General features: G+C 37.2%; 1 protein-coding gene across 1 annotated transcript in view; it reads right to left on the bottom strand.

Annotated features, from left to right (window-relative positions):
* The window catches only part of LOC149299008 (protein FAM13C-like), a 49812-nt gene that overhangs the window by 456 nt on the left and 26449 nt on the right, over positions 1-22907 (bottom strand). The window contains exons 5-14 of the mRNA XM_089486822.1: positions 21843-21990; positions 16735-16993; positions 11503-11707; positions 10334-10472; positions 9511-9592; positions 8882-9087; positions 7065-7148; positions 5066-5161; positions 3207-3406; positions 1263-1364 (exon numbers count right to left, since the gene is read on the bottom strand). Of these exons, the coding sequence (XP_089342948.1) occupies positions 1263-1364; positions 3207-3406; positions 5066-5161; positions 7065-7148; positions 8882-9087; positions 9511-9592; positions 10334-10472; positions 11503-11707; positions 16735-16993; positions 21843-21990 (1521 nt within the window). The remainder of the gene's footprint in view (positions 1-1262; positions 1365-3206; positions 3407-5065; positions 5162-7064; positions 7149-8881; positions 9088-9510; positions 9593-10333; positions 10473-11502; positions 11708-16734; positions 16994-21842; positions 21991-22907) is intronic.

The raw sequence follows: 22907 nt of genomic DNA, 5'->3' as shown, positions 1-22907 counted from the left end.
TGTGTGAGCAGGGCCCTCCTCACCCATTGTTTCTGCAAGTAAAATTGTTATGTTATATACTGCTTGTTATGTCCCGTCTACCCATTATATATGGGTATATATAATGTCGCTCAGCCATATTCCTAGGAGGTCTGGTGTGAACAGCTCGCTTGAGGTAATTCCACAGCATATCTAATGGGTTAAGGTCTGAGCTCTGACTGGGCCACTCCAAAAGCCAGATTTTCTTTTTTTTTAACCATTCTGTACTAGAGTTATATTTAGCGTCATTGTCCTTCTGCATTACCCAACTTCTACTGAGCTTCAGCTGGCAAACAGACATCTTGACATTATGCTATATGATACAGGATCCTTTGTCCCCTCAATGATGGCAAACTGCCCAGGCCCTAAGGCAGCAAAACTAACTAAAAATGTATGAATGCTTTTTATGTTAAAGTAGCTCTAAAACACATCTCCAATCCCGATTCATTAATCGGACGCTAGGTTTGCTAACTCCTGACTCCAATTAGCTTTTGTTGAAGTGACTAGCCGAGGGGTTCACATACTTTTTCCATCCCACACTGTGAATGTTTGAATTATGTATTCTATATGGACAGGAACAATACAATAATTTGTGTGTTTTTAGTTAAAAGAGATGTGTTTGTTCATTATTGTAACTTAGATGTAGATCATATCATATTTTAAGATATTATGAAATGAATGCATAAATGCTGTAAAGGGTTCACTCACTTTTTCTTGCCACTATATGTTTTGTACTATACAATTTGCTAGCAGGTGGATAGATTAAAAGTACCATAACTAGGTTATGTATGCTGATATATCTATATGCTTGCTTATACCTTGCTTATAGCAGAAAGATATACACTACAAATATCACACACAGTCCATCATGGTCTGAAAACCTCAGGTAAGTTTATATTTATAAATAAACTAACCAAATTCAATTTAAACATTTATACTGAACAAGCTACAAGGGCAAACTAAACTCCAATAATTTAAATCTTATACATTTTGGGGATACAAACCATTGTAATGCATGCATTTCACATTGTGCTGTAGTAAGTCTTGAGGTATCAGTTTGAAAAGAAGCAAGTTTATTTTAGACAGAATAAGGAGATTTGTAGATAAGTAGACTAAATCTAACACCTCAATCTTTTTATTCTCTGCAGCTTTACAATTAATAGGTTCTGCAGAATAATGGACCAGCTTTAAAGATTATTAAGTGTTTGCATTCCATTTTTTGTGTGTGTGTGAATGCCTCCTACCTTCCTGTTTGTCTTAAGAAGTGATCTTCGAATTCTCTTAAAGCTTTTCGTAATCTTTTCTTGTCAGCTCTGGTCTCCCGTAGATGATCAAGAAGTTCAGGCCTAAAGGAAAAAGGCGGAAAAAGAGTTTTAATGAAATTTGGTAGCAATACTGAAATGACTAGCTTCATATTAATCAGAAGTCGTGTTCCCATCTTTCCCTCTGCCTTAACCACACAAATAGTATCTATATGTCAGAGGTGTTTTTCTGCAGTGGACCACTTCATCACAAATGTATGTGAGTATGGGCTGCACTCATTTTTCAGTGAGAGAAAATATACAGCGTGTCTCCCAATATAGTGAGCCAGACACAGATGGTGGGACTGCATGACTTCTATTATTATATAGCAAGCCAAACACAGATGTTGATACAGAGCGACACCTATCATTATATAATGATCCAGATACGGATGGTGGTACAGCATGACTCCTATCATTATATAGTGAGCCAGACACATATGGTGGTACAGCATGACTCCTATCATTATATAGCAATATACAGACAGTGGTACAGCATGACTCCTATCATTATGTATATGCATACAGATTTGCAGAGAAAGTGAGGTGCAGAAATGCTTCTCTTTCTCAGCAGATCGGACTTCATTATTCTTTCCTCTTTGAGTACTTCTGCAAAAAGGTGGAGCCACAGGGACATCATCTCCCCTATTCTCCCAATTGGGGGAAGAGGATGTGTCCAGAGGTTCTGCCCTTTTGTGGAAGGACTCTGGGAGACCTGGTTCATGTAGAAGCACATGAAGACAGAAAACACGGGGAAAAGCAGACGAAGAAAGAGCACAGAAGAAAAAAGAATAAGAGGAGGCAGGAAAAGAAGCTGAGCTGCGGAAAAGGAGACAGGAACGCGGAAGAGGTCGGCGGATAAGGTAGGGAGACTTAGGTGGCACAGAATTCACCCTTCGTGCTGCGCTTCCAACCCGATGCACCCCTGCTATTCAGAGCGGCAGGGTTGCGGTGCAGTTACTGCTGCAGATCTCATGCGGGCCTCACCTCAATGTCCGGCGGGCCGCATTTTGGATGCCCCTGCAATAGGCCCTTGCCAGATCTATAAAGACAATGTAAGTAAAACAGGGAAGTTCCCCAGCTACTGCTGAACTACGATTCACGTTATGTTCAGCCAGCATCCTAAAATGAATGCATTTGAGTCTCATTGAATGATAAATTTAATTCTGCTAATATTTGTCAAATGTTTTCAAACACAGTAAAAATGATTCCACTGCATACACATGAGTTCTGGGGCATCTTCCAATTTTTATGTTCTCAATCACAATAGAAGTAGCTGCTTAAGTAAACTGAACAAGTTAACTTCGATTTGATTAGGTTTAGATGAACTTATAGAAAGTCACATGAATACTTTATCCTTGAGATTTATTTTGTGTGTTTTGTCAAAATGCAAGGGTGGAAAGTGGAGGTAAAAGCAGACACAAAAAACATACAAGAACAACCAAGTCTGATTGCAAAATATTTAAAATTTGATTTCAAATACATCTTGACAATATTCTAACACCCTCTTAGTGTTAACCAAGTCAAGGTAAAAGAAACCAATTTATTGGGGTGGATTTATTACTGATGGAGTTATGCCAAGTGCACCCTCCACCAAGGTTATTCTTGGTTACCACTCAATGCCCTAATGAAATATTAAGTTTGTCACTAACATTATCATTTATACCATACATATGTTCATATGTTAGTGAAACTATGGTTTTGGTTTATGTATTGTAGCTTAGTCCCAGAACAATGTCAATAGTTCATCAGCTTCGCTAGAATCACTGATAATAAGGGGAGTTATGGCTCTAATTTTATTAAAATGGAATTGCATTTACTATCACATTGATTTGCAGAAAGGTAAACTATTTCCACTTTGTATGGCAGTTAAAAGAAAATACATACATTGATGCCTCATGCAGGTTGGACATTGACAGAGCCGGTTGTCTTACTGGCCTTTTCTCATCTAGAGGAGACACGTAAGTGGGTTCTAGGTCATCACTCGAATATGTAAGCTGTTCGTCTGTTGTGCCATCTGCCTCTGTTTTTAAAGGTAAACAACTGCCATGTTGTATATTGTCATCATCTGAGTCTTCTTCTTCATGCTAAAAACAATAGTAACATGTTTAAACACAAGTTTAACAGTTATTTTAGTCAAAATCCACTTTAAATAGGTACTCGTTAAGACCGGTTTGTTTTTCCCACATGTTTGTATTTGCCTTTTCAGAATATTTATAGTACATGTCAATGTTAATTCACACTGAGATATGGTTATTGATATTTGTGGCAGTTTGACTTAATGGCAGCCTGCTTATTATTTCGCCGAGCTCATGCCATAATTACCAGGATCCCAAACTAATCCCAAGGGATTGTTTAATGTAGAAGGTTTAGCAATAACTAGATTAACAACTTCACAGAGTTTCTTTGTCTTAATTCTGTTCTACAGCAGGAGAGTGTGGGTACCTTCTGGTCTAGGGGGCAGGTAAAGCCAAGTGGCCCCATTGGCCCCTTGCAACTCGGTAACTCACCTACCCACTGGCACACAAATGCTAACACATAGTCCCTCTCACTCTTACACATTGATGCTCACACACACTTACACATCCACATTAATTCTCGCAAACACACATACAAATTCATGCAAATTCATACACATTTATGCTCACACACAAACATTTATACATACACACTCACTCTAACATACATACATACGTAATTTACCCTCTCACTCACCCCCTCACCTCACTCGTATATTTCTTTCTGGCTGCTTGCAGTCTGTGAGCAGCCTTAATTTTACAGCGGAGACACACAACACTGCGTTATGTGATCCCGCTGCATTCTTCCCAGGCAGGTCCAAAATTGTTCACAAAAGGCTAGTCCAACCTGGACTGGCCCATTCCAAATCAGAACAATTTTGGACTGGCCCAGGGGGGCAAATGCTACCCCTGTTCTACAGATAAAGAGAGGCAAATCAAATGCTATTTCAGTTGGGAAACGCTGTTGTTTAACGGTTTTATTTGTCTACTAATACCTCTGAGGACTGCATAAATTTAAGAACTATCAATGCTTTTTGATACAGAAAACCAAGATTTTTTATTTCAACACCCCCCTTTAAAAATGCCTTGCCTTTCCAGTGCAGGACATATTGTTATTTATCTTACTGTTAGTCATTTAGTGTTAGTGGTTTCGAATTCACAAAATAAAAATCCAATTATTGGACAAATAATATGTTACAGGGAACTACATGTTTGATAAACTTAATAGAGCATTACAGATTGATACAGTCCTGAAACTGGGGGAGGGGGATATTGCATCATCCATTCAACTTAAATTGGGCTTCTTTTAATTATTTTAAATATAGTTAAATTCTTCTGTCCCTTTAAAATAATTTTACAGAAATTATGTTTGGGTAGTCGTTTTTCCTTTTCGCAAGACCCTTGAAAACTGACTAGAATGCAGAAATTATACAACATTGATCACGGCATCCTTGGCATTTCACAGAATGTTCTTGTTCTGAATTATGATAAAAAAAGAACAATACACCGATCGTTATGATCGTATTGAGAATGAACTGCTTGGAGCTTTGTGCATTCTTACAAAAAGATACAATGAAATAACAGCTATACACAAAGAGCTGGATTCTTGAAATTGGTGAGGTCAAGGTGTAATAACAAGGATAAGGAAACATATCAAAAATGTTAAAATAAGAGATTCTTTTCCAACTATACAAAGCAACCATCACTTAAAATGTCGCAAACACTTACTATTGTTGGAATCAAAGTTGCAGTGGACAGCAGCTGTTTAATAATCCTATATCGGTCATAAAGAGGCTTCATGAGGCTTCTCTCCTGCTTTGTAGCCTGAAAGGATATTGAATATTTTTTTTGTTGTTGTTATTTCACATACCATATATACTGAAGATCGTGTACACAAAATGTGTTTTATTAAAACATATCATAGTACCGTTAATGATATATTAAATAGTAAGTTTGAATATCTGCATATGGTATGCTCCCCTTACATTATAGCATCTGTGTTGTTTTGGTGAATGACATCAAAAATGTTTTTCAGGTGGAACCACAATAAATGGTGCCTAAAACAGAGTCTTTTAATGACATCACAGTTCGTTTCCTAGGTATAGAGCTGCCATTGACAGTGGATGACGCTGTACTTATGAGTAAACCGATTTAGCGGTCAGTCTCCTTTGAAAAAAAAATGAAAAACATCAAAAGTGAGTGATCATTCAGTAGTCAGGCTGAAGAATGTTGAAAAGGTCCAGCTGTTGGTAAGACAATGGTTCTCAGTACCTGCGATGTCTGAATGAACCACACATAGTGAGCAATACTAATGATAATTACTTGTCTATAAGAGAAATCCTAAAACGTGTCAATATTGCAGTTACTAAGGATCACTGCCTTTCTATAGAACGGCCTTTCCAATAAAATCAGCAAGTCCACAGACAGTAAATGTACAGGAGTTTCTGACTATTATATAACAAATGTGATTTGAACCTCTTTTATTTTTGTCAATAAATCTATTCTGGAAGGGATTAACAAGCAGCCTCCCACTAGACAAAATCAAAAATCTCACTACAAATAATAAATCAACCCATATTACCCCCAAGAAATTTGCTGTGAGCCACTGGGGTAATTAATTAAAGTGAATAAAAGAATATCCATGAGACACGAATAACAAATTCTAAATACAGACTGTTGGGAAGATGGGGCAACAAGTAAAATGTTCATGAACAAGAAATGTGTTCAGTGTGCACTACAATAACACACAATCCCACCAGTACTGAATCAAGACGATCTCTATATGTTATAACAACAAGTAGGAGAAAATATCAATCAATACATAATAGACAGGGCGGCTCTATCAAATAGTACGCCAGGCGAGAAGCTTATTTGTCGCCTGAGCCTCTATATCTCCCATTACATAGACTTAAAGACTTCATATAATTAGTTTTTACTATGATGTCTTACACACAAGAAATAATATGACCTGTTTGTGTAACCTCTTGAATTCCAAAATATGTTTTATTCACCTCTTTTAGTCCTTAAACATTGTTGACCTAACTGGCACTTTAAATGTTTACAGAAACAACAGAAACATACAATGTGACACAGGTAACCACCATTCAGCCCATCTAATAAAACTAGTCTCAGGGTAGATAAACTGTACAACTCAATAGCTAATGTATACAAGCTAGAATATATGTATCCTTGTCTAACATTGTTCATAAAAACTATAATAAAAATAACCCAAAGATATCACCGACATCTGAAGATGTCATCCATCACAAATCCATTGAAAGCCAATGGTGGTTAATATATGGACTTATCTTTCTATTGTGTGTCTTTCCTTACTGGCTGCAAATTAAACTTTCATGAAATAGCAGCGAGATTATAACCTTATTGTTAATGATTTGAATATTTAGCAACTGATTTAACAGGTTAAACAGTTATGAGCAGGATATTATAATGTGAGTAGAATACATCTTTATGTGTTTTTATCACTAGAGGTATTTCTAAGCGGGGCTGGACAAATCCATGTAAACTTAAGAAGCGAGATTCAAAAAATAGGAGCCATCATGATTTCTTTCAAGAGTTAGGCAGAGAAGCGTCCACGCTGGTTAATGTAAAATAGAATAAAAAGTTTGAAGCCTTAGCCAGTAGTAAGATTTTAAGAGCCACCACTTTGCTCTTGAGATTTGTCCAGCCCAGTTTCTAAGGAGACTTCTATACCTATCAAAATACTTACAGGTCGTCCATGAATATTCTCAAAATACAGAAGGCATTTCTGAAGACTGATTTTTTCCAGATTCATTTGCTTTTTTGTCATATCCTATTCAAAAAAGTTATTTATACAGTTAGGAAGGGATCTAAAGTATTTACCAAATTCAGAGAATTGTAAGCCAAGATTATACCAAACTCTACCCACTAAACCTTTTTCCATTGTGAATTATTTTCAGATCTGGAGAATACAGAGACTGAAAAACTATATGGATGGATTTAAACTAGGATGATCCCCAGACGTGAAAATATCTTTCTACAAGACGAGTCAGAAATTGTATCAGTTATTATCATCATTAAATATCAATATAACTTATTCACATACATGCTACATAAAATCGTTGGTCTGCAGGTAGGGGATAATTAAGCATTTTAGAAGGAAATGGACATTAGAAGAAACCAGTAACGTATTACTAGTATTGGTGATTTTAGGGATTGCGAAATTCCCTGTGCTAAAACCTTAATCCAGAGACTGGTTTCACTAATGTAGTTTCGGAGGGACATTACCCATTATACAGTTTCATAGGTGATAAAAAAAATAATCTGATCTAATAATCGTAATGAATTTCTCAGAACTGGAGGTGATACGGTACCATATGAATTGCATTAACATAATGAAAACTTTCATCATGCGTGGGTTTTTGGTGGGTACGTGCACCGGATTCAAAGCTCCAAGGCTCTGTTACAATACAGATGGCAGGGCTGGTTTGGGAGAGGTCTCAAGGAGCACCAGAGAATGAGTCCGAGGTTTTTATATTTGCCAACATAAACCTGGATACTCTACTGCCTTCTGAGGCTGTTAGCGGAGATAAATCAGGCATGTCAGTTTGGATGAAGGTACAGAAAACCTGGAGAAAGTCCTCCTTTCTGCCCTGGAAGGTAAATAAAAAGGAAGGGGGGCAGGAACAAATAATTTTTTTCTGCTCGCAGCAGTGTACCATAAAAACGGAAGTCATCATTTTTCATTGGGGGTAGATATTAATACTATATTGTGTGTGTGCATGATAGGAAGGGTAGGGCGACTGCCACAGTCATAACCACAGACTGAACAGTACCCTCCAAAATGCTACATTCTGCCTTCAGTAACAAGTGTCACTGTTTTTTGTTAAAACAAGTATGTATGTATTCTACATACACTAAAATGGAGTATTGTATTAGGAAGGGGAATATTAAAGCCGGCACATTAACATGAAGGATAGAGAATGAAGTCTGAGATCAGAGTCACACAAAGGAAGCAAAACCTGTGACCATATACATGGAACTTCCCAACATGACATAAAGTGCATGAGCAGTTTCAGCTTTCACCCCAGGTGATAGTACGTCGGTAGTGGTTAGATGTGGAGTGGCCGTCTTCTAAATAGACACAACCTTTATTTTTCTACTTACCTGCTTTAAACGCAAACCCTGGGAATTTGGTGACAAGAATGGTCATACTGGGAACAGACAACCAAATGAAGAGAGGCTTGTGATGTAACCCAGTATATAATTATATAAAATTTTTCAATGCTTCATTATAACAAGAGCACAAAACGTTCTCACATTGACACGATGCATTGTTGTCAAATTCATCGTTAGTTCAATGGCCAGAATCAAAAAGGGACATAGGACCGTGTAACATGTCCATGCCACGATACTATTAGCGATGTAGCACCTATCATACCGCCAAAACCCAGAAGATTAATTTCAATGAATAAGGGAAAGAAGCGTCATTCCTATAACTGCTATGGAGGTGAAATATATCAAGTACAATTTTATAAACATGTTAAAAAAGATATGATGCTGTACCTTCAGATTTTCTGGGAGATTGAGAAGTTGTCTCTTTTCCTTCAGCCTTTTCCAGACGGTTTCAACAGTTTCCTCCACAGAGGACATCGAGGTACTCGCGGCTCCAGGCTGCTCTACTACAACAGGCGCTAAGGACCTCTCTTCACGGACATTGCTTTGAGATGTCCTTGGGACATTTTGATCCTCTGACAATTTTAGCTTAAGCTCTATCATAAAAAAAAAATATAAAAAAAAATATGAATCGGCTTGTGTGTGTGTGCATATTTCCATATGTCCCTATAAACAAAAGGCAAGGCTGGAAATCTAACGAACAATTAGAAAAATGAGTATTTGTTATGAAAAGAAAAGATAGCACATGGTTTAATTCTTTTTTTCTATAAATTCAAATTGTATTGCTCTACGACGGCCATTGATAGAACTTTGGCACAAGCCCATGATTTACTGCGTGGCTCTTTATTTTCATTAAAGAAGGATATGAACTAAATTAAAGTATTGTGCTGGTTAGAGAAAACATAATGCAATACAAGCTCTCTTTAGGGGCACAAGAGCTGCCAAACCCAAAGCAATGCAAAATACTAAGAATTGGTTGTGTGGTCTGGGAACCCTATATTTGGTACGTCTCCAAATACCTTTAAGCTGCTTGCGTGCTTTTGCCAAATCATTCATCCATTTCAGGACTTCTAAATTGGAAGTTTTATCACTGTGGGAAGGCTACAAAAAAAGAGGAAATACAAATTTGTTATGGAAGCAATTCAAGGACACAAGAATATGTGAAAAAAATAGATTTTTTTAGAAAATATATATTCATTCTTACAATATTTGTAATTACCATTTGAACTACAGCACTTGATCAAGAGATCAATCATCATATTGATCGGATGTAATAAAGAAAGTAGGACATTTCAAGTGTTTTTTTCTTTAAAACCATAAACAAACAGGTAATGAATGTTTCTGGCTTTATTTGGGTAACTAGATGGTATCCCTCCCCATTTTTTTAAAGCAAAGTGAAAAGGCAGCGTTTATTACTATAATATTTTATTAGCATATTAAATGTATCTGCGCTGAGCCCCATTATACATGTTTGTCCTTTAACTTTTAACTGATGGGTGGTGGCCCCGAAAGGTTTCAGATATTAAATAAAAAGTCTCAAAACAGATATAAAGGTATTCAGCTGCAGTGCGTTTACATGAAAATTATATAAAACGTTCCAGAAATGTTGGTAATGATGTTTCAGTTTGTAACCAATTGTAATACAAATAATACATTATTAATTATTATTAATAATAAAAGATACAATAAGCCAGCTTGATCTTCATTGCAAACAAAAAAACTAAATAAAATCCTTAAGTCACATTCAGTTTTGTCCTGATAAAAGCGTCACTTGTAGAACTTTGACGATGTTCCTATCGATAAACCACGTTATATGAGAGAGCAGAGGGGAGATGTACTCACGCGGTAATTTTTTTCCAGTTCAAACTTCTCTTCAAATCTTCTTATTTTCCTTTTGAGATTTTGAATTTGTTTGGTAAGTTGGACGACTGTTAGAGGTTCTTTTGAATCTTCACAATTACTTCTTGATTTGCTTCTTGGCCTAAAATCAAATAATAATATTGTAACCCAAACCATACATTAGTTCGAAAAGGGCTGTCAAAAAGAAGCCCTTTAATGTTTTTTGGCTTCCAAAATGCATGATCAATAAATATGCTACTATTGCATTATATCATAGCTTCAAAAGGGACCCTATCATGTATCGAGGTTTATTCACTAAAGAGGGAATCAGTTCACTAGGAGGAGAGTTCACAGTACATGGGCCAACGCCAGTGAGCTTCCAGCGAAGCCCCTGTATAATGAATATGTAAACTGAACGCCACCTTTGTGATTGATGTTTGAATTAGGCATCAACAATAGCCAGGGAAGGACCATTAATAACAAAATAACACAATTAAATTACACCAATAAAAACATTTTGACATAATACTGTCAGTACCCCAGTTTATAATTACAAATAACATTTGTAAGCCATTGGAGCCAGTTCTACTGGGAAACTATAATCATATAATCACAATATCATTAAAACTAACATTAAAACTACACGCACAACTGCTTCAATATGTTGGCTGTGTAGGTACAATGGTGGCTACACAGTCAAAATTATCAATGAAAAACAAAGATCATATATCATATCGAAAAAACTATTTTATATGATTTTATATCAAATATCTAAAATAAGTATTACCTATATTTTACGCTGCAATGGGTTATTTTACACCCGAGTCAAAATGCTGTACCTGGTTGAAAATAAATGTCATTCTTGTAATACAGTTATTAACCTAAACTGTGGGGGCACAGGAAACAGATGTATAAAAATACCAACTTTATCAGGTGTAGTATACTGACGCTTTATACGTCAGGGACCTCTGATCATTTACTCATTCGGATCTTGTTTCTAGAGATTTCTAATACATTACATTATTTTTGGACGTTAATATTTGCTGACATTCATTGTTTGGGAATGTTAATGGTGCTTTGAAATGTGGCGCTTATGTTTGCATCACTTTATCGTCTCATTTGAAACCCCAAACAGTAACATTTATATGGCGTAATGACAAATCGCAGCTTACATCATAAACTGCTGAGTGCTGGGTGGAGAAGGCGCGGATTCAGGATCCAGGTTGTATCTCTGGCTTTGACTGAAGATAGAGCAGCGAGGTGACAGGAGGGGATTGTCACCATCTGTAATGTGAAACAGCAGACGGCTGGTCCCAAGGCTGCGGGAATCATCGGGGCCGTGATCGGTATCACTCTGAGAGTCTCGATGGGCTGATTCTAAAATATTAGAACACAAAATATGCACTTGTTTGACATAATAAGTTAATAAACTTGTATATCAATTCAGTTACATGCATACGGGAATATGTAGCATAAATGGTCTAATGGCTGATTGCTGAGCTTCTTCATAATACTGTATGTTGCCAATAACCTGTGGTCTAGTAGTCATGTTGGCAGAATTGTATGGATTTATACGTATGTACCATTCTTTCCATGACATTATGGGTAAATACATAAAACATGCAATGAGAGATTCGATTAGGTCACCCAAAATGCTAAAATAAAGTTATTTGTTTGAAATGTTGCAGTTTGTGATGCTGTCTAGTGGGCCGCCACGCAGGGCAGGACATGCGGTATCAGATATACTTCGAAGTCCTCAGAGCCTCCATTGACCCTGAAAGGGAACTCTGAGGTCTTACAAGTCTACATTTCTCCACTTGACTAAAGTTACTAAGTGGAAATCGAGGTAATCACAATCTAGCGCATGACCAAGTCAACAAAAAAAAAGACTTTCTGTGACAGGCACACAATTATTTTAAGTTCAGAAAGGACGTTATTATCGTCTGAGTTCTCATCTGGTTTCTGAGTATAAATCTACTCAAGAGGTTTAAAAGTACGGTGCTGTGATTCATTGTTGCCACTTACTGGTCGTTTTTTTAAAAGGTTTTACAGTTTATAAAGATTCACCATCCTCCATGGTTGTTCATTTGGGGATATTTAATGATTTTCTGCTTGTAAAATAACTTATGCATCCATTTCTACAGCCGTCTAACACCTCTCACTCGCTTGATAAAACATTATCACCTGTGAGGACAGGATCTGTAGATATAAAAAGACACCGGGACCTATCTGGTAATGAACTATTTAACCTGCAAAATATCTCCATTGTATACATTTGAAAAAAATATAGAATTTCTGGCAAGACATAAAATATAACACGTCGCAAAAGAGAGCACTCAATTCCATTACCTTGTGAAGGGGCATTCACGTGCGGTTCTTAAACAATCATTTATGGCACGTATACTTTAATAGATTTTTTAAAAAGTGCCATATAAGTGTCAACAATTAGATATAAGAAACCCCCAAATCGAGGGGATGGGCTATCATTCAAACTGGATCTAATCATGAAAATGCTCCCAGTAGCCATATTGACCATGTTTCATGGTTGTGTTACGTATCAGAGAGCGTATCAGACATCTCCTCCATGAGCCTGTGGCCTTCTAATGTGTCCAAGACATGCGTTGGACACTTTTCCGCTTCCCCCTTTATATAAATCGTGTTATACAAGGAAAAGGATTGTGATTGAGTCTTTAGTCAAAGGTGGTACTATTTACAGTATTGGGCCAACATAGATTAGGATGAGTCGCAAGTGTTTGGGACATTAGAGGACTGTTCTTAAGAAGGAATGGCAGACTGAAGAATATGCAATCTCAAAGTTAAACTCCCACCATTTCCTATTAGTAGCATAAAATAAAAAATGAGTTAATAGAATATTGTGCTGTTTTTCTTTTTTGTGTGCTAGTTTGTTTGCATAACATTTTCAAACAGCTGCATATTAGTCATTTGTATGTTAACATAGATCTACTACACCCTGATTCCTTATTATACTCCCTAGCGGTAAACAATAGAATCCCTCAATCCTAATCTCTCAGAGGGACTCCCTGACTCACAAATGTCTATGGAAGAAAGAACATCTTTAGATAAACAGGGCCTCATTAGCATTGCCGTAAATGATTGGCTCGATGTGATCTTTGAGCAGGGGAAGTCTCCCAAATATCATGGGAATGTCTACAAAGGCAACCTCCAGTTTTCTTTAATCCTAAACTACGTTACTGTGTACAGCATTGTTATCAAACCTTTTTTCAACGCACTTCCCCTTTAAGTGCATAAAACATGAATAGAACAAGACAGTGACTAAAAGGGTCCTCATAAAGTGATAATGTATGGAAAATGTGATCCAATAGACAGACGGGGACATAGAAACAATTCATATTATATATATTTGTCACATCCAACATAACAGTGTTTACAATCTAGGTAAAAAATAGCCACTTTGTTTCTTCTGTTGTCTTACTGGCATTGAGCTGAACAAACCCTAGTTATGCAGCACAATCCGCCCTAAAACTACTACTGTAACTAGTAATTGTTCTCTTGGACCCTTGGGTTTTGCCGCCTGTTTAATGCAATTTATTTACAGTTTACCTAGGCATGAAGAATGATAATTCTCCCATTTGAGTTATATAAATATGCTTTTATTAAAGTATGAAATATCTAGCTGTATTCTTGATATTCTTTAATGCCACTGTGAGCACTGTATTTCCTGACCGCGGTTATGGTCTGGTCATTGTCATTTCAATTAATTTTCAATCCATGTTCGTTATGACCTGTTCAGCTGCACAGAGGAAATCTCTATATCTATGGCAACAGCAGACATATTCCTAACACTTTTTACAGAAACAAAGACAAACAATCAAGCATCAAACATAACCTATTAAGTAATTGGATCCATCCAAAATGAACACTGTCACACAGCTATAAAGAATAAACCGGAAAAAGATATAAAAGATATATGAAGATTCTGTAACAAAGCTGCAGGTAAGATAGAGGTGGCTCTTTATAAAGCACCCAACTTGTTTTTACCTTGATGAAGCTGCTATGTACAACAATTAAATGTATTTAGTGCGTCTATAACACCTCTAGCTTCTCTGCAGTATTAGATATGTTTGCGCTGTTCCATATAATTTGGCTTCATCCTTCTTTTTGGATACATCCAATTTCTTAAAGATTCCAACTCGATTAAATCTTCTTTGATTCTGGAAAGTGTTTCGTATAAATGTATACATTGCTGCCATTAAGATAAAGATTCCCTTTCTGTACATTTTTCCACCTTTTGGGTTGGATAATATTCTTTATTTGTTTCTGTTAATTCAAGGATAATATTCTACCAACCCAGAGTTGAAGTGTTGGGATCTACATTGTATTCTCCTTCCCAGATTGCAGAAAATCGAATTGATTTAGATGCTAGTTACTGCAAGATGCAAATAACTGTTACTTTGTAATAATTGATCTGAACCTAGGAACTGTGTTACAGCTTTCTACATGATCGGTCAGCAGTATTCCAAAGCAATCTTCACTGAAGCTAGTATCACATTAAAATCTAAGAGAAGGTAAATGTGGGTTCATCAAGTTACTCTTAAGATGAAAACAAGCTTAACCGAGAAGTGGGTAGTGAATTCCCTGACAGTATCCTAAAGGACCATATTGTCCACACTGTTAACCTAAAACCTGAATGATACATTTTAAGAGACACAGAGGTACAAGTGTGATCCCAGCTCCACATCTCAAGAGAAAGGACCCCAAGAAACCACTGAAATAGTAACTTACAGACACTTGAAACTGTTCTGCATTGATACATACCAGGCATTAAAGACAAGAAGTCTCCATCAACCATACATTTCCACAAGAACAAAGGAAATGTATGAAGATAGCAGATAATTTGTCAGCGTTAATCTAATGACTGCAGCCATTAGGAGCTATTCAATTATTGATATACACTTATTTTCACCTGCTTTCATCATACAGATAACGTGCTTTGATCTGAAGATAATACGCATTAGTCATTTCCTCTAGATCAGCAGAAGGATATGAAGGCCTACTGAGTTTCGTTAGTGGGAGTCCATATTTCTTTAGCGTACATTTGGTATACTGGGTGGAAGACAAGGGTAATACTTGGGGACTACCACTGAATGAAAACAAGAGAAATGGGAAGACTCTACAAGATGAAGCAGAAAAGGTAAACTCCATGCAGAATTCAAAAATACTCTACAGAAATTGAGTCCAAGATTTTGTTTAGTTAATATTTATTTTAATAATTAGTGTTCTTGTGTTAAAGAAATGGTATCAAGAAACATGTCCATTTTATCCCTGGCTGAAAAAATAGTCAACGAGAACCCATGCATTCTCCTATTAAAGCAGGCCCCAATATGCCTGTATCGGCTTCTTCTCAATACATGATGTCTGTTGCACATTAAGCCAAAATGTATTTTAACCAAATCATCTGTTTTGGTTATTCAAATATAAAATATCACTTCTTAGCTGTGAAAACTTAATGTGTTAATTTCCAAAAATACATGTAAAAAAGAAATCATTATTATTATTATGGAAAATGTGATATTTGAATAACAAACTTGTCAGTGAAACTTAGCTAAATGAACAATCATATGTAAATAGTTTTTTTTAAATGAACGATTAACCCTTAAAGCACTATTCAGCTATTCAATGTGTAATTCTTAGAAATTCCCATCTAGAATGTAAAAGAATTCCATATTTCACACGAGAAGGATGACTGAGGCACACACAGAACACACAGAAATTAACATCTGAAGTACAGTTCATACAAATAAATAAATATTAATTATAATACAATACTCATATGGCTATTAATTGAGTGTACAAGTGGAACTGCACCAAGGGGCACTCTCAGCTACATGATATTTTTATTCAAAATCAATATTAACTGGGAGTGTTTCTATTACATATTTTCACCCTATTTATTTTGGCAGGGTTTTAAAATACATTGAAATATTTATTTATAAAGTGGATTAAAAGTGTAATTTAACTCTTCCTCGATGGTAAGCTATGCATAGTCACCACAGAGTTAAATGGCAAGTCATTTTTTATTTATCAGCCACAATCGCAATATGTGTGATTCTAATGCATTGCAATACATTCACAATTTGTGGGTTCTAATAATTGCTGATCTAATCACATTACTTTCTTATAGTTACCCCAAATTATACAAAGGGGCCAAGAATAGCAGAGTGTGGCATCATTGACATTTTCAAATCAGCCAGGTGTAATGTTTTTATCATGCTCCTGGCAGGTATACCATGGTTTGCTGTATTCAGACTTAAGGGAAATTTTCAGAACCATTGTGATCATGTTTAATTTGGTACATAAGTACAGATCATTGTAGACAACTCAAATACGTACAATGACTGATAAAGCATATTTCTGGTCCTTACCTGTATGGTTGGCACCTTCGCTTGGCACATTTTGAACTAATGAGCTGGTTGCCTCTTTTGATCCATGAGCTTGAACCACCTCCTCCTGGGTTGGCAAGAAAGCAGAACACAGATCAGTTTCTAAGGCCTGGAGCTTCAAGAATGAATTTTGCAAGCAAAAGCAGAACATCAGGCTGGCTGTAGGTATATTCCGAGAGGAAATCAATCCCTGCGACGATACAGCCAGGCTTCTTACTGCGTATATGGTACAGGCACGTCCCTTTAAACAGGGAACCACCAGAGAGCTCCTACGCAAATGCGACACGTGGGCTCTGCAGCTCTGAGACTCCTCATGTGCATGGATTATTTATGACACCGAGAGTCGGTGATTCCGTCAAAATGACCTCATTTTCTTCCAGATCAATGCAGCTGATATAGTGAGGGGGGCAAGGAGAGTAAATGGGCTGATCAATGGTTTGTATTCTCCCCGCCAGCCTTTCATTCATTGCCTGTCACATCACGATGTCCTGACAACTGACCCCGCCTGCAAATCCATTCATGAAAAAGCCCCATACCTTTACATTCACAAGATGCAGCAGGAGACGCTGCCAAGGGTTAAATGAGCAGGCGATCTATTTGGCTTTCACCACAGGGAACAGAAAAACACCACTGTCAAAGTAACTGATCACAATGGACATTGTTCCTAGTACTGATATTTGTGCTGCTTCCCCTCACGTTACCAACAAATCACATAAATAAATCATCCGCTGCATAATGCTTTTGGCTCTGTGCGCGCTGATCATTGCCTGTAGCCATAACATACTGTGGCTGCTCCTTGTTATTAGGCAATCAGTCATCGGCAGCCAGGCTCGGTCGTGCCATGTAACACGGACATCTCTTTGATGCAGAACACTGCGTGGTACATCTGGAACACCTCACCAAGAGCAGTGACTCAATGCAAACCTCTGAGGGTCACCAATTACCTTCCACTCCGGGGACCAGAACAACCTGCAGGCACAGACAACCTTTTGTACTGGCAGGTGTTCCAGACTACCACTTCCATCTAATCATCTCTAGGCTGGATGAGCAAGATGGGATTTGTAGTTTACAACACATCGTTTGGAAAAAAACATGGCCCAGGAAAAGAAAAGGGTAAGGTCTTCTGCATTACGTAATGCAACGCTTCTTTTGTTTTACAGCCATTGAGCGCATCAGACAAGAACAATATGGTATTTCATTAATACTCAATTGTAAATTAGCTTTCCTTGTAAACCGGGAAAATTGTAATTACATTCCAGTTAATGAAAGGTTGAAGCTAAAAAAATAAATAAAAAATAAACACATATTTTATAGGCATGCACAATACAGAGAATGCTGACATCTAACAACCTATGGTTGCTTAAAAAGCGCAAGATGAAAACATAGCTGAGCATAAAAGCTCTACATGGCATTAATAGCCCAGGAGGGAACGAGAGCAGTGTGACTTCTGTAACAGCTTCGCTACGCATCCATTCACAATATTGTTATACATTAGCTCTCAATCGACTCTGCGTGTAAGCGCTTGTGATCACGGGGAGTAGGGTTAGGGTGCCACAGCGGGGGGTTCAGTTTAATGTCAGCTGCCACAGAAAATCACAAAGCCGCTGTTTGATCCAAGCGAGCAAAAAGACTCAACAGCTTAGGGTAGAGCGTGTGTCTCACAATGAAATTAAGCCATTGAGAAACGGCAACACGTATCCGACCACAAATCAGTCTATTTTACTGTGTTAAGATCACGAGATCTAAACGTATAAATAACACTTTCTTTAAGTAATATGGGCTACGGTATGTTTATGATGTCATGATTATCATCTGAACCTCACTAAACTGATACACTGTGGCACCTAGGGACATCTTGGAAATCTTTTTTTACAGCTAGGAGGACAGGAGAGAGCGGCGAATGACGTTTGTTGGTTTTTTGAATTTTATTTTTAAATGTGGCAATATGCGCTCTGATAACAATTGTGCAATGACATCATTCAGCCACCTTATCAACCAGGTGAACAAACATTATTCTAGATCTGTTATCACAATACCAAGCACAGTACAAACTGCTGATACACAATAGCACAGCTACAGAAAAAGCACAGAAAGGTTCTGGCCAGTGCTGTGTAACTAACATCAAGCTGGCTTTATGATGCTTTAAAGGGGCCAACGAAGTAGCCTATGTGTGCATCAGGGGCAATGAGACCTGGGACAAGATCTCCAGAGCACCCATTCCCAGTGTAGGTCTGTTCTTCTAAGATTTCCTACGCAGTCTACAAGCCACCTGCTGCTGGGCCACAGGATATGACATCATATCCAAGCGCTCTCCAAAAGCAGGGGGTGCACAGGACACAAGGGACTTAGCTTTAGGGGAGGTCTGTGCTGGCAGCCACACAGACCTCCAGTGAACTTGTGTAGGCCCAAAAGTGACCTGCGTTAATGGAGACCCTGGTTGGCAACTTGGCATTAGTGTTTGCATTTCCTGGTAACTACCAGGGCAGGTCAGCCAGGCAGCAGGTGTCAGGGAGGGCACATTCACACTCTCCAAGTACATTTACCCCTAGCCACTGGATACAGAGATCCACTGAGAACACAGCTTCGCTGCCTCCAAACCACCGGCGTGAAAAGGAGCTTTAATATCCTATGTTAATACATTAATGTAATCTTTATAACTTCTTAACATAAAAAAAATAACAGACAGATGTCCCAAACATCTATCACATAAAGCTAAACTCCTCTTTATCATACCCCCCCCATTTAAATCACTAACACATTAATATATAGCAAGAATAATCTACAGAAATACATTTTCAATGTAGGATATTCTTACCTCATTTTGGAAATGTTCAGCAGCTTCTTTTGACTGGATCCTCATAACAGGGCTGTTCCTATAACCCATACAGAATTAAGTCAATCAATTTTGCACCAGAATTGGAAGTTTGTTAAAAAAAAGTTAGCCGTGTACACATTGATATATATCAATACAAATTATGTAAAATACCAATTATATTTAGTATATTTAAGTTTCTTTCTCCAGAATGTGTTATTGCTGAGACTGGCTACACCTGTCTACCGCTAGATGTACGTTAAATGGATACGCCTGGGAACACTGTAAGATAACCACGAGGACAATTAAAAAATAAGCCTATTGCAAAAGAATGAATTGGCCGAGTCATCATATCAAAAAATAAAACAAGGAAGAATTATATAATGTTCAATGTGTGATCTCATGTGACATCTGAGTTACCATAACACCCAAAAATTCTCCCTTTTTTTAGGAGAGGAAAAACTGAAAATGCTAATGTCATAATGAGTCTGCTCATTCAAACAGTACACCATAGTACGGCTTTATTTTCTACACTCAGGGTAACCAGATCCTCCATTCATTGTTGCTTAAGGCTTTAATCTAAATATCCCTGGAATAACCATGACACATGATTTACTTGGGCTGCACTGATATAGAGAAAACTGGACAGACTTGTTTGCAGAAGCTCAGGAACTGAGGCAAGAAAAGGACTCATGGCAGCTGATTTAAACATCACTAATAATTTTATGAATTAAATCATAAAGCAAAACATTACAGGGCGTTAGATGAAAAGATCTCATTTTATAAGATTTTTTGTGGCGGTTTAGAAATAGAAGGGGAAATGGGCCAAACAGATTTGGCAGAGCAGTTTTCTAGGGTATCTTTGGTGGCATCGGTGGCCCCCCAATCTAATCAGTCTATGAAACCATCAACTGCTCTCTGCATTAAAAGGTTAAGAATAATGAGAGTAGCAAAAGATTAGGTTTAATTATGAGCAGTCACTGATTTTAGATACATTAACCTGTCTTTGCTCTTCTTAAGAGATGGACGGTAAAACATTTCTCAAGCGCTACTGTTCAAACAATATGTGGGTCTAACCATCAGCTGGTTAATCTGTATAAAATAACTGAGAGTAACACTAACACTCAATGCTGTAGGCGCTGACCAGCTGGGACACACTCAGGGGTAAAAGTATACTGTAGAAGGGGAACATTACAAGGTAGTAGACCAGCAATGTACATAGATAAGGTAATTCCAAAATCAACCAGGTGTGTTCCTACTCCTAGGTGTCTCAGAATATCTGTATAAAATATATACAATTATCAAAATAAATGTTTAAACTCAACTACTTTTGGACTTTCAAAAAAACTCATTATGTTCCCTTAGTGATAATAAATTTGCTATCACATATAAATATTTAGTACATTTATATTAATTTCACCAGAGGTTCCTCCAACAAAAACATCTAAATAGAAGGTCCAGCTAAAAGACCGTTAACAGAAAAGCTACTGCACTTAAACGAGTTAATAATTTAAGCATTTATATACAAATGTTTTAATAAATAATTCATTTGATGCAAAGAGGTAAGAAAGTAGACACTAAATTGACTGAATTTAATTAAGATTAGCTCAAACTACTTAGGTTACTAAAACAAAACCAACAACACCTTACTTAGCTTTGTGCATCAGATCCCCCCAAGTTCTTCATGTCATACTCAAAACAAACGCGGTCCTTCCCCAACCAGAAATGTAAAACAAGTCTTATTTGAACAGTTACAACAGTCCTCATATAAGATAAAGAGCATTAGCTCATGTTTCTTCGTTATACCCTGGCATGCCCTTTATTTGAAGAGAATATTGATTTTATAGGGTTACAAGGATTACATACAGCTGAGATCCCGCTCGCTTCATCGGATGTCACAGGAGAGAATAGTAGGGCATACAAAAGTAAATCCTAATCTTAAACTTAGGTCTCGCATTCCAACCAGATCCAATACTTATTTGCTTGAACTGTGGTCACATGTTGTTTGGTGTCAACACACTTGTTGGTAGTGGTGATTGAGTATGTGTGTTTATAGCAATATAGAACGTGAAGTTCCTTGCTTAGTGAAAGGTTAATGTTCTACCTGTTTACTTTTAACAAAGATAACAAATCAACTCAAAGGACAGGGAACCGTCCGTCAATCCAGACAAGATCTTATTATGCAGTAGGGCTTTTTACTTGGAGGTGGGGGGGGCATTTTTAATGCTCAATTCCAGATCCCTGGTTTCTTTTTAAATAACTTTGCAGATTGGCATACCTCCAAATCAATGATGCGGTCAATAGGAGCCTTTGTGTGGATGCAGACTGGGGACATGATGATGGCTAAGCCAGAAGAAGACAGAAGTATTAAGGATGTTGCTTCCACAAGGTTTACAATCTGATAGTTTGGTGGTTTAAATTCTAATCTTAAATACAAAGACATTTGCAATTGAATCAAAAGTATATTTCAGGAACTAGATTATAAATTCAACAGATAAAATAATGACATCCTTCAGTTAATGAAAATAAGCACAATTTAGAATTGGTTCCCCATTTTGGATGTATATATGCTGCTTTTATATTGCAATGGCATATTCCCCGATTGGTCCCAGAAATATTTTCAAAGGCGCAATGGGTCTTAGAATATAAAGACTTCAAAAATCCCTCTAAATAAATATATTGTCTTAATTTCTTCTATATTAGGTCTTTCTGTTAATCACATTAGCATAAGTCAGTTTCATTGGTGGCATTAAATGCCTTATTTGTCCCATTTTTCTAGATAAAATCTGGTATTTAACTATTGATTCTCTAGAATGCACCTATGGTCATACTATGTTTGGTATACAGGGACAAATCTAATGGGATATAGGAGCCAGAAATATGTTTTTTAGGTGTCACCTAGGATGCAGCCATAGATTTCCATTTAAGTAGAATGAAAAGTTGGGGGCCAGAAAAAAATTTCAGGAGATGCAGCTCTCTAACTCTTGGAAATTGTCTGGATCTGAACACAATAAGTGGTGGAGAGAAAAAATGGATGTAAACATTGAATGGGCTCAGCGCTAGTGATGATTCAGTCTGATAATGCACAGTTATACATTCCTTTAGACTGCTCACCATGGGAATTCTCTCTCTCTCTTAGTCAGCATTCCATTAGCTACTTAAGATGTTTAAATAACCCTAATCCACTATTTGGTTTACTGAACCTAATCCATTATTTGAAATATACGGAGCAAACAAATGTGTAGCACGTTATACAATTTAGATCTGCAAAGCACAGGCAGAGGATTAAGTGCTCGCTAGAGCTAACCAGCATCAACCCTTTCCGTATCTCTAGGTGCTCTTA

The sequence above is a fragment of the Sceloporus occidentalis genome, unplaced genomic scaffold, assembly GCF_023333645.1.
Source record: "Sceloporus occidentalis isolate IW3139 unplaced genomic scaffold, rSceOcc1.0.p SCAF_30, whole genome shotgun sequence".
Taxonomy (NCBI): Eukaryota; Metazoa; Chordata; class Lepidosauria; order Squamata; family Phrynosomatidae; genus Sceloporus; species Sceloporus occidentalis.
This window is presented reverse-complemented; position numbering and strand designations above follow the sequence as displayed.